Genomic DNA, 13046 nt, shown 5'->3' on the forward strand with positions numbered 1-13046 from the left:
TTTGTCTCTCTTGGATTTAATTATATTTTAACATGCGCTATAATAATAATAATAAAAATAAAAAAATTGTCATAGTTTCCCTCGGGAATCCTGGGGGAGTCCCACGTATTAACAGCAGAAGTCTGGAGGGTTTCAAGGCAGGAAGGACTAATCAGAGATCTCAAAATCAAACAAAACACAAAGAAGGTTAACAAAGGTAGACAAAGCAGCTTTGAAGCTCACGGTGGCCCACATTGAAATGAAGGTAATTTTTTTTCATGTTCTTTTATCAAATATTATTATTCATTAGTTCTCTGAGGTGTTCAGTTTTCAGAAAGTTCAAAAATAAAAGATCATGTACCGGCCCCAAAAAAATTAATGATAATTATAATAATAATTAAAAAAAACTAACAAAACATTACAGTTTTTTTTTCTCTACAGCTGTGCAAATCACACTCTTGAATCAGCAACATTTTTCTTTTAGTTTTTTTTTTACTATGTGCAAAAATCCATGAGCTGGTAGCACATTTAGGTGCTCATTTTCAAAGCACATAGATTTACAAAGTTACGTGAGTGACCTAAGTAACTTTTGTAAGTCTATGTGCATTGAGAACGAGCCTCTTTGAAATGTGCCAATCGGATATGAAGCCAGCTTGTCCTTACAATTCTTGCCCCCCAGTGAGAAAGTAAAGAGAATAGCATTCATTTCTCATTGTGGAACTTTCTGTTTCATCAAAACCTTTGGTTTTTCGTTTTTCTTTATTTTTAAACATTTTCTTTTTTTTTTTTTTTTTTTTCATTCACTTGGGTTCATTGGCTGCGATGGTCCTGTTATCCTGATCTCCCAAATCATTTAGGCAGGCAGTAGATGAAGGCTGCTTGGTTCTTTTCATGAAAACAAAACAATGGAAATCTCCCAGGAAGATGCACAATTAACTGAACTAAAAAAATGAAGAAAAAAAAGAATAGAAAAGCCTCTACCACAAACCCCAACTTATTGGTTCAAGATGGAAAAGCTCACCTGGATCAAATATGGCCTCACCTCTTGGCTAATGTCCATCACCTGATGACATGTAATAGATGCTTGACTGCCATGTTGCTGGGTTGTTTTTTTTAATGGGGAGTGGATACATCCAATGAGCTACTGATTATAGAAACCATTAAAACAAGGTTCAATTTCAATGAAAAAGGCATGGTTTTAAAGAAGCTTCCTGTAATGAACTAGTGAAAAACATTTCACAAAACTCTTTGCTGTGTCCATTGCTCAGAAGCTGGAGGAACCGCTTCATGACCTCCATTAACCGCAAAGACCCAACAGCCAACATATGTGGGAAGGGAGCAAAAATGCTATTACCATATGCTGGGCTAACGTTAACGAGGAAGACTCAACTAACATGCATGAGACTGATGGTCTGGAAAGAGCGGGGGTGCCTTCAAAACACACAGGACTTCATACGCTCGACATGCCATCTTTAGTTCTGAACAATCTCAAGCCCGGTTGAATGTGCTGAAGCACTTCACAGCTGCCTTCAACTCTTCATTCAAGGATACCAGCCATTTTGTTTCTCCTTCAAGATCCACGCCGTATTGTGCAGGTTGATTTTTTTGATTCTTGTGCTCCAGAACCACTTTCCATACAACAATTTAAAAATTTTGAAAAATGTCCATATAGAAACCCTGAAAGTTAAAAAGAGCTTTTATGATGACTTGGTCCTCAGCGATTCATCTTCTAAAAGAAGTTGTCAAAACAAGGGTTGAAGGGAAGGAGTAAACATGGTGATCAGACTGGTCCTGCCTGTTGGATTTACAAGAGACATTTTGAACTTGATACTGCCAGAAGAGGTGAAATCTTGCTGAACTAGCGCCAAAATCCCATAATGTTTTTACGTAACAGCACAGTTAGTTCTAGGATGTATATGCGAGTCCTTAAACTAGTTCAGAAGGCTGGAGAGACAGCTACTGGCCTTCAAGATTTGTAGCAATAACCATGAAAACTACCCTTATTAAAATGTTCTTGTCTTATTAGGTCCAGATTTTAAAGCAAGTTCACCCTTTTAGGTGTAAGGTAAAATCTTTCCCTCGTTTTGTTTTAAAACAAAGATAGCTTTTTAAAAAAAATCAATAAAACTATTTGGTTGCAATACAGGATCGATGAGAGACCAGATACTTTGCAAGGTGCATCTTCATTTCTTCACAACAGCACAGTTAAAAAAAAAAAATGTAACTCTGAAATAAAGACGGCTCGAGTTGCTGAGAAATTCTTCTCTTCTGCTACCGCTAGGAGTTGACATGTCGACATTTTTTTTTAATGAATGCAGTACCAGTCTCCATGCTCCAACCCATCACCTTGATGTCCAGTCAGTTTATTAGGGTTTATTAAAAAGTAGTGGTTCGCTACCAGAGGTGGTTTCCAATTATAAATAAATTGTATTTCTGTTTGTTCTTAGTTAAAAATGTATTAATACTGACTTCATTCCCATCCAAATGAATCTATGGCAACAATGGAAGCTACAAGCAGCACAGCAGATAAGACCTTCCGATTTCCCACACTGATACTCCTATGGTTTGATGACTTGGGATCTGTGAGCAAGAGACCTTGTGCTTGAGTATCGTAAACCCAAAGTGAAGTCTCTTCGGTGACTTCCCTTCAGACCGGGAGCATGGGAGAGCTGGTCAGGTGACTCTGCTTACAGCCAATCAAAACTTGTACTTGGTAAAGATGATGATCTTGACTGAGGCACGGCTTGGTTTATTCCTCCCAGGGTACCCTGGAAGGACAGTTTTCAGCTGTCTATACTCATGAGGGCAATGACTTGTTCAAGTTTGTACGCAAGTTTCTGCTTCCCAGCCTGGTCGTCTTGATCTAAAGCTGTCAGGATCTGTTATCAAAGCAAAGGAAAGAAGATGAAACACAACCTCGTAAATCTGATCAAACAACCTTATCATACACACTGATGGCTTAAGTGCTGCAATGTTCTGTGATAATATGGTCAGTATTCTAGAACGGTGTTTCTTAACCATCTCCACTTCCCAAGGGCCGGATTCAATATAAGGTGTCTTAAATGTAGGCACGTTGGATTAAAGCATGTTAAACTGCGTCTACTGTAACACGCGGTTTATAAAATAATGCACAGGCTGGGGAAATGCACGTACATTTAGGTGCAGCCATTTATGCTGGAGCGGAGGAGCAGCCTAGTGGTTAGTGCAGTGGACTTTGATCCTGGGGAACTGAGTTCGATTCCTACTGCAGCTCCTTGTGACTCTGGGCCAGTCACTTAACCCTCCATTGCCCCTGGTACAAAATAAGTACCTGAATATACGTAAACCACTTTGAATGTAGTTGCAAAAACCTCAGAAAGGCGGTATACCATTTCCTCTTCCCTTCCCTAAATGCCCGCGCCTAAATGTACGTGTGTTTCCCAAGTTCTGTAGCCACACATGTATATGTGATTGACACCCCTGATATGCCTACATTTCTTCTCCCATGGCCGTGCCTCCTTTCCAGCTAAGCATGTTGAAATTTACGTGCGTCTCTTTTTAGAATACGTCTAAAAGGAAGCGCACATAAATTCAATTACTGTAATTAGTGATGGTAATTGGCTGTTATCGGCCAATTATCATGACTAATTGGCTCATTACTCAATTGACTAGCGCACGTAAATTAGCTGCATGCACAATTTCACATGTGCTACTTGCCACACCTTATATAGAATCCTGGGGTAAAGGCATTACTTGCTAGTGTTAGGGGCCCTTTTACTAAGCCGCGTAGTAGCCTACGCATGCCTAACACACATCAATTTTGAGTCACCACCCGGCTACCATGTGGCTCTTGTGGTAATTTTATTTTTGATGCACATCCGCTATGCGTGCCGGAAAATGTTTTGTTTCTGGCGAGCGGGCGGTAATCGGCATTTTACGCACGTAGACCATTACCGCATGGTTACCACATGAGACTTTACCGCTAGGTCAATGGCTGGCGATAAGGTCTCAGACCCCAAATGGACGCACGGCAATTTTCATTTTGCCACACGTCCATTTTCAGCAAAAATTTTAAAAAGGCATTTTTTTGCCGGTGCGCTGAAAAATGATTCTGCGCGAAACCAAAACACACGTCTACACTACCGCATGCCATTTTTCAGCACACCTTTGTAAAGCGGACTCCTTAATGAGTTTCCCCTATACTAGTACTATCTGAAGCAGTATAAAACAGTTCCAACCTGCTCATGATTTTATTAATCTCTTTTCTATCTCCTCGCAGTCATTCCTTCGCCTAGCTGAAGAGCCCTAACTTTTTAGCATTTCTGTTAAGTGAGGTATTCTATATCCCTTTTCCGTAGAGAATGGCAAGCCAAACAGAACAATAGGTAGACAATGTTGAAGATGTAGTCACTTTTATTCAAACATCCAAAGATTCGACACGATTTGTGTTTCGACCACAACAGACTGCATCAGGAGTCTTCCACAGGACGTATTATAGCACTCACTAGCTGTCCAAATCTTGTATTACAGAATGAGAAACCTTATCTACAAAGAAATCTCTTGCATCAAAGTACGAGTGTGTATCCACTTGCAAAATGAATGCATGCTCATACTTTGATGTGAGAATAAGGTTGTGGCCGAAACATGACTCGTGTCGAGTCTTTTGATGTTTGAATAACAGTGGCCACATCTTCAACATTGTCTAGCTTCCGTCTCTTTGTCACCTTCACCTTGTTTGGTGTGTTCTATCCTTTTAAGCATTTTTCTCACCCTCCTCTGTACTTTTCCCGTTCCTCTCAGTGTCGCCAAGCAGCTCTATCACCGGTACCCTTGCACCACATCCTGATTCCCGTAAGAACTCGATCTAAAGTAGCGCCCCTCCCCCCATGGGTCCTATGATCAGTCATTTATGGTATCTAGAAAAGAGATGGGCCACGTAAATACAAAAGAGGTAGATATTTTAGAGGTGAAGGCAACCGGGTGTCCACGGCAAATAATCGCGGTCTTCTTGCCATCCTCTGAATCAGCACAGAAAGAAAAAAAAATGCTTCATGGAAAATTGAAGACATTTGAATTCGGTATGACTGATGTTTCATTTCAACCCATCCACGTATCCGCACTTGTAGAAAATGCCTCATTTCATCACCGATGGCTTCTATTGTTGTTGATACGTTGGCAAAGCTCATATGAAGGAGAAATATTTTTGTCTTTCAAGCCCTGTGCCGCGACGTAATTACAGCGCTTAAGTCCCACAATATATTAATTACAACTTCACTGCAATTTCCACCATATGTTGGTATTCAATCCTTTGAGAACCTTCGGTACAGTGTTTTTCAATAGCATTACCAATTAGCTGGCCTCTGTTATTAAAAATTCTTCGTTCTGATTATGTGGTCATTATGTCTGGTACAGTATGAAGAGTTCTGAAAAATGTTACTTATCATTTTAATTTGATTTTTCATATGGGAATGCAAGCAATAGGTCTGTATAGAACAGATTATCAGATGCAGTAACATGGATCAGTGATACAGCCAGTCCCTCACTCTCACTGCAAGATAAAATAAATGAAAGCAGATGTCTGTAACAATTTCAGTTTCTGGGGGCGTTTAGAGGCTCTTTAATTTAGTTCGTTCCTCTTAAGCAAGTGTATGGTATTTTTATTTGATTGATTGATTGAAGACAATCAATCAAATTTTGGATTCCCAGTTATGGTGGACTTGTGCTGTTAACAAGTGACTGTATTTTCCTATTTCCTTAATTAAATCCGGGTTGATTCCCACCCAGCAAATATTTTACTTTTCTGTACAAGCATTTTTGCTTGGTTGTATTTGAAAACTCAATAAATAAACATTTTATAAAAAAAAGACGACAACGTACCATAAGATGAAACATGCAGTGCTGTTTATGCTGTAAATTGTCCATGACAGAAGATAGCGGACTAAGATTTTTTTTTGAGGGGGGGGGGGGGGGTTGCCGGGTTCTTGAAGCCTGGATTGGCCGCTGTCGGAGACAGGATGCTGGGCTTGATGTACCCTTGGTCTTTTCCCAGTATGGCGGTGCTTATGTGCTTAAGATGATTTAACCCAATGGAAGGAAGGAAGGTCTAATTAACCCAAATTTGCCTTGGATTAGTAAACATTGATAAGGAGATTGAAACGTCACATGGACAGAAGGTTTGGGGCCAGAACAGATAGTTTCTGGTGCAGAATTTGACAGTTCTTAAATCTTCTATTGCATTTCGGATACCCTTGACACATTGCTTTCACAGAAGTGATGCTCTGTGGGCACCATCAATCACTTCGATAGGAATGTCCTACTGTTCAAAGGTTTTGGAAAGAGGTTCATACGCCAATTCAGCATATCATGAAAAGTCAGATTCTTTCCACTCTTCCAGGCTTGATTCTGAGGGATGATTCTACCCGGAAACTTCATGTGAGCCAGATCTCACTGGTGTATTGTTTGCTCTTGGATGCTATGCGTATAACAACAAAGCACAGGAAAAGACAGCTCCCATCCACCAAGGGAAAAAGGATCCAGAAAATTTGGGAGACTGCAGCATTGGAGAAAATGATCTGGGTTATGCATCCACTTAAGTTTCAGGCTCAAATCCTTCTGGCCTTGGACATATCACTTAGCCCTGCATGCTTCAGAAGAAGGTAATGGCAAACCACTCCTGTGTCATACCAAGAAAACCACAGAGGGGCAGGAGGGGGAGGGGAGAACTTTGTAAGTTAATATTGATAGCTTGACTCTAATTCTATAAGTCAAATATCACATAGTAACATAGTAGATGACAGCAGATAAAGACCTGTATGGTCCATCCAGTCTGCCCAACAAGATAAAATCATTACATAAGGTATGATGTGATACTTCAAATATATACCTGATCTTGATTTGTCCTTGCCATTTTCCGGGCATAGACCGTAGAAGTCTGCCCAGCACTATCCCTGTTCTAAAACTTCTGAAGTTGTCATTGAAGCACCTAAAAAGCCCCACTCCAGCCCATCCAAAACTGTTCAGCCATGATCAGGGCACAGCACTGGCCTTGTTCTCCAACTTCTGAAGCTGAATCTGTCCAGCCACGATCAGGGCACAGACCGTAGAAGTCTTCTCAGCACTGGCTTTGCTTCCCAATTACTGGCATTGCCACCTAATCACCGCTAACATCAGTTGATTCATCGTCTATAAGTTGGCCAACATCAAATGGTGATCTTCTACCAGATCTTGTCAAGTAACCAAACTGTATCCTTTTGTCACCAACTGAGAACTTTTTTGAAGTTGCTTCCCCGTTGCCATTAAAACTGGAAAGAAAAGGGAACCCCACACCAACTGGCCCTTACCTTGCAACTTTATTTTTAGAATATTTAATCTGAAGGAATTCTGCGTAAAAACCCCCAGAAAATTCTGCACAATGTAAATGCCATTTTCTTGTGCAGAATTCCCCCATTATAAGGGCTGGCTTCTCAGCCCAGGCATGAAATATCACCACCTACCACCACAGCAGTCTCTCCTCAGGTTCCACCTTCTCTATTTCGTCTTAGCTTGTACCCTTCCCCTGATATGTTCAGTCTCTGGCTTTCTCTACCTTTTCTCCAGGGAAAATACCTCCAATTTTTCTCCCCCTCCTCCAGTCTCTTTTTGTTCACCTGTTCTTTGCTCTCATAGCACTTTGCCTTCTAGAGTTCTCTCTCCTCATCTCACATTTGTCACTTCCCTCTCTGTGCTCTCCCCTATCTCCCAGCAAGACCCCTGTTCGGTCCATCCCCAAGTTCTCTTCCCCCTCCTTCAGGCAAACCTGTACCTTAATTTTTTCTGCCTCCATCCACCTTTTGCCAGCCCTCCCCCCTGCCATGATACACTTATCCCCCATCCACCTTTTTCCAGCTCCTCCCCCCATGACACGCGAACACAATCCACTTTTCTCCAGCCTTCCTCCTTCATGGAACAGACCACCTCATCCACCTTGCTTGATGCCCTCAGCCTTATCCACCTTCCTGCAGCCCTCCACCCCCTCCTATAATACACACACACTTTAACCACTTTTATCAGCCCCCCCCCCTCCACACTCCATCCACCTTTTCCCAGTTCCCCATCACCACCACCCACACCTACTCCATTCACATTTCTCTGACCGCCTTCCATGCCTCATGCATTTCTTGTCCCCCTCCCCAAATGTGTGGCAAGAGGAGGAGCTGCACAATGGATTGTTTCCTCCTCCTCTGCCGTCTTGGGCCTGACTGTTCCTTTGGACTGTATGGGCCTCCGTACAGCTGTGCAACATAAAGGAACCACTGGGGACCATGGTAGCCAAAAAAAAGAGGAAGTGGCCTGATGTGCAGCTGTGCACCACCTGCTCACAGAACAGGGTGGGATGGAGGCAGCAGGAAACTGAGCTGATCTGTGCTGCCCAGCAACAGCAGACTGCACAGAATTCTATACAGGAAAGGCAGAATTCTGCGCAATCTGTGGAGGTGGAGAATTATGCACAAAAGTTGCATTGCGTAGATGTGTAATTCCACAGGGCAAGTAATGTTCATGACGTTAAAACAAGTAGGTAGGGAATAAATGATCCTGCAAGCTTGGCTTCTTGGACATATATATCAAAATAACATGGCACTAGTGAAAGTGTCTAAAATGATAACAATCCCAAAAGGTTCTATGCTTCTTTGCCCTCCATTTTTTTCAGTTCTCACCTCTTCACTGTATTTGCCAACGTAGGAGAAAATCTCAGAGAGTGCACTCATGGTGTTAAACTCATTCATATGCATGCGTGACTGTTCAGCCAGGTAAGCGTTCATATCCTGGTCACTGATGGCGGGCATCTTGCCAATGTCCGCATAGTACCTGGGAAAGATGAAATGGAACAGTTAATGGACGCACAAACACTGGAAGGATCAAAGTCAGGCCTAAGACCTTGGCACATCAAAGCAGGGGACCTGAACTTAACTGCCTGCTTCAGCCTACTTGAGATTGTGGTGGTCTCTCTAACTAGCGTTATTTCCACTTTTCTCTCACTGTCTTACATAGTAACATACATAGTAGATGACGGCAGAGAAAGACCTGTACGGTCCATCCAGTCTGCCCAACAAGATAAACTCATATGTGCTGCTTTATATGTATACCTGACCTTGATTTGTATCTGCCATTTTCAGGGCACAGACCGTAGAAGTCTGCCCAGCACTAGCCCTGCTTCCCAACCACTAGCCCCGCCTCTGCCATCCAATCTCCGCTAAGCTTCTGAGGATCCATTCCTTCTGAACAGGATTCCTTTATGTTTATCATTTTTTAATTATGTTACCGTTTTCATCTCCACCACCTCCCGCGGGAGGGCATTCCAAGCATCCACCACGTTCTCCGTGAAAAAATACTTCCTGACATTTTTCTTGAGTCTGCCCCCCTTCAATCTCATTTCATGTCCTCTCGTTCTACCTCCTTCGCATCTCCAGAAAAGGTTCGTTTGCGGATTAATACCTTTCAAATATTTGAACGTCTGTATCATATCACCCCTGTTCCTCCTTTCCTCCAGGGTATACATGTTCAGGTCAGCAAGTCTCTCCTCATACGTCTTGTAACGCAAATCCCATACCATTCTCGTAGCTTTTCTTTGCACCGCTTCGATTCTTTTTACATCCTTAGCAAGATACGGCCTCCAAAACTGAACACAATACTCCAGATGGGGCTTCACCAACGACTTATACAGGGGCATCAACACCCCCTTTCTTCTGCTGGTCACACCTCTCTCTATACAGCCTAACAACCTTCTATCTAGTGCCACCGACTTGTCACATTGTTTCATTGCCTTCAGATCCTCAGATACTATCACCCCAAGATTCCTCTCCCCGTCTGTTCAGACAACAGGCTTGTCTTTTATTTCTTCACTTTCCTAATGTGCTTGCGTGTTTCTAAGTAATGGTAATTAGTATGCAGTGTTTTATTTCAATATTTGACTATTAGCCTAATATAATACACTTATGTGTGCGAATTGCTGAGATTGATTGGATGTGTTTTTTATCCTAATACTGGATTTTTATTGTAATTTTTGGTTCTCTTCTTGCAAGTGTCACATTCTGTATTTTCCTCCCCTCTTAATAATCTTATCGTTAGCAGTGTAGGATATCTTGGGCCCGATACTCAGCCTGTGGTGGGCAGTGCATTTGCTGTCCGCTGCTGGCGTTAAACCTAGATATTCAATCCTGCGCCATTTCAGGCCACCAGCGTTGGAATTTCCAGGTTTATTTTGGCCGTTAAGAAGTTAACCGGCTATGCCGATATTCAGTTAACTTTGTAGCAGTTAAAGATAGGCCCTGCTATTTAAGCCGCCTATTTTGACCACTCCACATAACCAGTTTGATGCTGAATATCTGTGGTTAGGCGCTTAAACTCTACTTAAGCAGCCAGAAGCTGTTCCTGTTTGATTAAATAGTTTTGAATACCGGGGGGGGGGGGGGGGGGGGGGGCTTCTGTTTATTTTACTTTAGTTGGATTTTGCTCACACCTTTTTCAGTAGTAGCTCAAGATAAGTTACATTCAGGTGCACTGGAGATTTCCTTGTCCCTGGAGGGCTCATAATCTAAGCTCGTACCTGAGGCAATGGAGGGTTAAGTGACTTGCCCAAGACTACAAGGAGCAGCAGCGGGATTTGAATTAGCCACCTCTGGATGTCAAGATTGGGGCTCTAACCACTAGGCCACTCCTCTACTCCACTTCACTCCATTTTATATTCAGTATATGAAATAAATTTGACATCCGACATTCTAAATGTAACTGAATATGACTTTAGCAGCACTTTCATCCTTAATGTCCCTGGAAGGCTGAGCCCAATACTGATCTAATCTTGATGCCTAGTGACTGCTTTAAGAGTAACACTTGAGAAACTCAGGGGAGGTCACCTTGATCTTTTGGCTGCAGGCTGTCGATGGTTAAGGAAGGACCAGCTTGACAGATTCCTGCCTGGATGGAAAGAGTAAAGGCAAAAGCTGCATATTGTATCAGCACACTTGCCACCAGATTCTATATGGGTCACCCAAAGTTGGGTGCTCAAATTAATTAGTTAATGAGGTGGAGGAGTGGCCTAGTGGTTAGGGTGGTGGACTTTGGTCCTGGGGAACTGAGGAACTGAGTTTGATTCCCACTTCAGGCACAGGCAGCTCCTTATTAGAAATAAGGGACTGCCTATACCTGGTTTATTTGTAAAAAGTCAAAAGCTGTTCCAGTTGGATAAGCAATGTGGAGGAGTGGCCTAGCGGTTAGGGTGGTGGACTTTGGTCCTGGGGAACTGAGTTCGATTCCCACTTCAGGCACAGGCAGCTCCTTGTGATTCTGGGCAAGTCACTTAACCCTCCATTGCCCCATGTAAGCCGCATTGAGCCTGCCATGAGTGGGAAAGCGCGGGGTACAAATGTAACAAAAATAAAATAGATACTATTGGAGATTCTACATGGAATGTTGCTATTCCACTAGCAACATTCCATGTAGAAGCCTGCGCGGCCACATTGATGATCTGCAAGGGCCAACTTCTACATGGAATGTTGCTAGTGGAATAGCAACATTCCATGTAGAATCTCAAATAGTAGCAACAGTGGAGGAGTGGCCTAGTGGTTAGGGTGGTGGACTTTGGTCCTGGGAACTGAGGAACTGAGTTCGATTCCCACTTCAGGCACAGGCAGCTCCTTGTGACTCTGGGCAAGTCACTTAACCCTCCATTGCCCCATGTAAGCCGCATTGAGCCTGCCATGAGTGAGAAAGCGCAGGGTACAAATGTAACAAAAATAAAATAGATACTATTGGAGATTCTACATGGAATGTTGCTATTCCACTAGCAACATTCCATGTAGAAGTCTGTGCAGGCTTCTGTTTCTGTGAGTCTGACGTCCTGCACGTACGTGCACGACGTCAGACTCACAGAAGCAGAAGCCTGCGCGGCCACATTGGTGATCTGCAAGGGCCGACTTCTACATGGAATGTTGCTAGTGGAATAGCAACATTCCATGTAGAATCTCAAATAGTAGCAACAGTGGAGGAGTGGCCTTGGGTGGTGGACTTTGGTCCTGAGGAACTGAGTCCGATTCCCACTTCAGGCACAGGCAGCTCCTTGTGACTCTGGGCAAGTCACTTAACCCTCCATTGCCCCATGTAAGCCGCATTGAGCCTGCCATGAGTGGGAAAGCGCGGGGTACAAATGTAACAAAAATATATAAAATCAACATTCAGTAACTGATAGTAATTGGCAACCACTTGCAGATATGCACTCATCTGTCCTAGGTACTATCCTACAAAATCCACGCCTAAATTTCAAAGCGAGCAACTCCGTAAGAGGTGTGGCCATGGGAGGGGCATGGGCGGATCAAGGAGTTAGGAGTGATGCTATAGAATACCATCCACTGCTTGCCCAACTGCCACAGACCTGGGTGTCCAAAAACGTAGGTGCCCTTTTACTAAGGCGTGCAGAAAAATAGCCTGTGCTGGTGTAGGCACGTGTTTTGGACACGCGTAGGTCCATTTTTCAGCGCACCTGCGAAAAGGCCTATTTTTTTTTGCTGAACATGGACATGCAGCATAATAAAAATCAGCGCACGTCCATTTTGAGCCTGAGACCTTACCGCCTCCCATTGACTTAGTGGTAAAGTCTCATGCATTAACTGGGTGGTAGACGTTAGCGCGCTGGCAATTACCACCCAGTTAGTGCCACATGGTAGAAAACAGAAATTATTTTTTGCTGCGCATTTTGGACACGTGTCAAAATTAGACTTACCACCTGGGGCACGCAGTAGCCGGGAGCTAGTTCTAATTTGACGTGCCAGCTGAGGTCCTCTTCTTCCGTCGTTCTGTTTCTGAGTCTGACGTCCTGCACAGAACGAAAGAAGAAGAGGACCTCGGCTGGAGGGGTTGGAGTCCCCTGCCAGCAAAGGTAGGCGACGGCGGGGGAGGGTTGGTGGCGGGGGGGGGTCGAGAGGGTCGGCGGCGGGGGGGGGTCTTGTTGGTGGTGGCGGCAGCGGGGGGGTCGGCAATGGCGGGGGGTGTTGGCAATAGCGGGGGTTGTCGGCAATGGAGGAGGAGGTCGGTGGTGCCGGGGAGGGCTAAAATATGCC

General features: G+C 43.6%; 1 protein-coding gene across 1 annotated transcript in view; it reads right to left on the reverse strand.

The window, feature by feature from the left end:
• Positions 1 to 2762: 2762 nt before the first annotated feature.
• PLXNA4 (plexin A4) overlaps positions 2763 to 13046 on the reverse strand; it is a 944413-nt gene continuing 934129 nt past the window's right edge. The window contains 2 exon segments of the mRNA XM_030216701.1: positions 2763 to 2858; positions 8652 to 8802. Coding sequence (XP_030072561.1) covers positions 2763 to 2858; positions 8652 to 8802 — 247 coding nt within the window.

This window comes from Microcaecilia unicolor, chromosome 10 (genome assembly GCF_901765095.1).
Source record: "Microcaecilia unicolor chromosome 10, aMicUni1.1, whole genome shotgun sequence".
Lineage (NCBI taxonomy): Eukaryota > Metazoa > Chordata > Amphibia > Gymnophiona > Siphonopidae > Microcaecilia > Microcaecilia unicolor.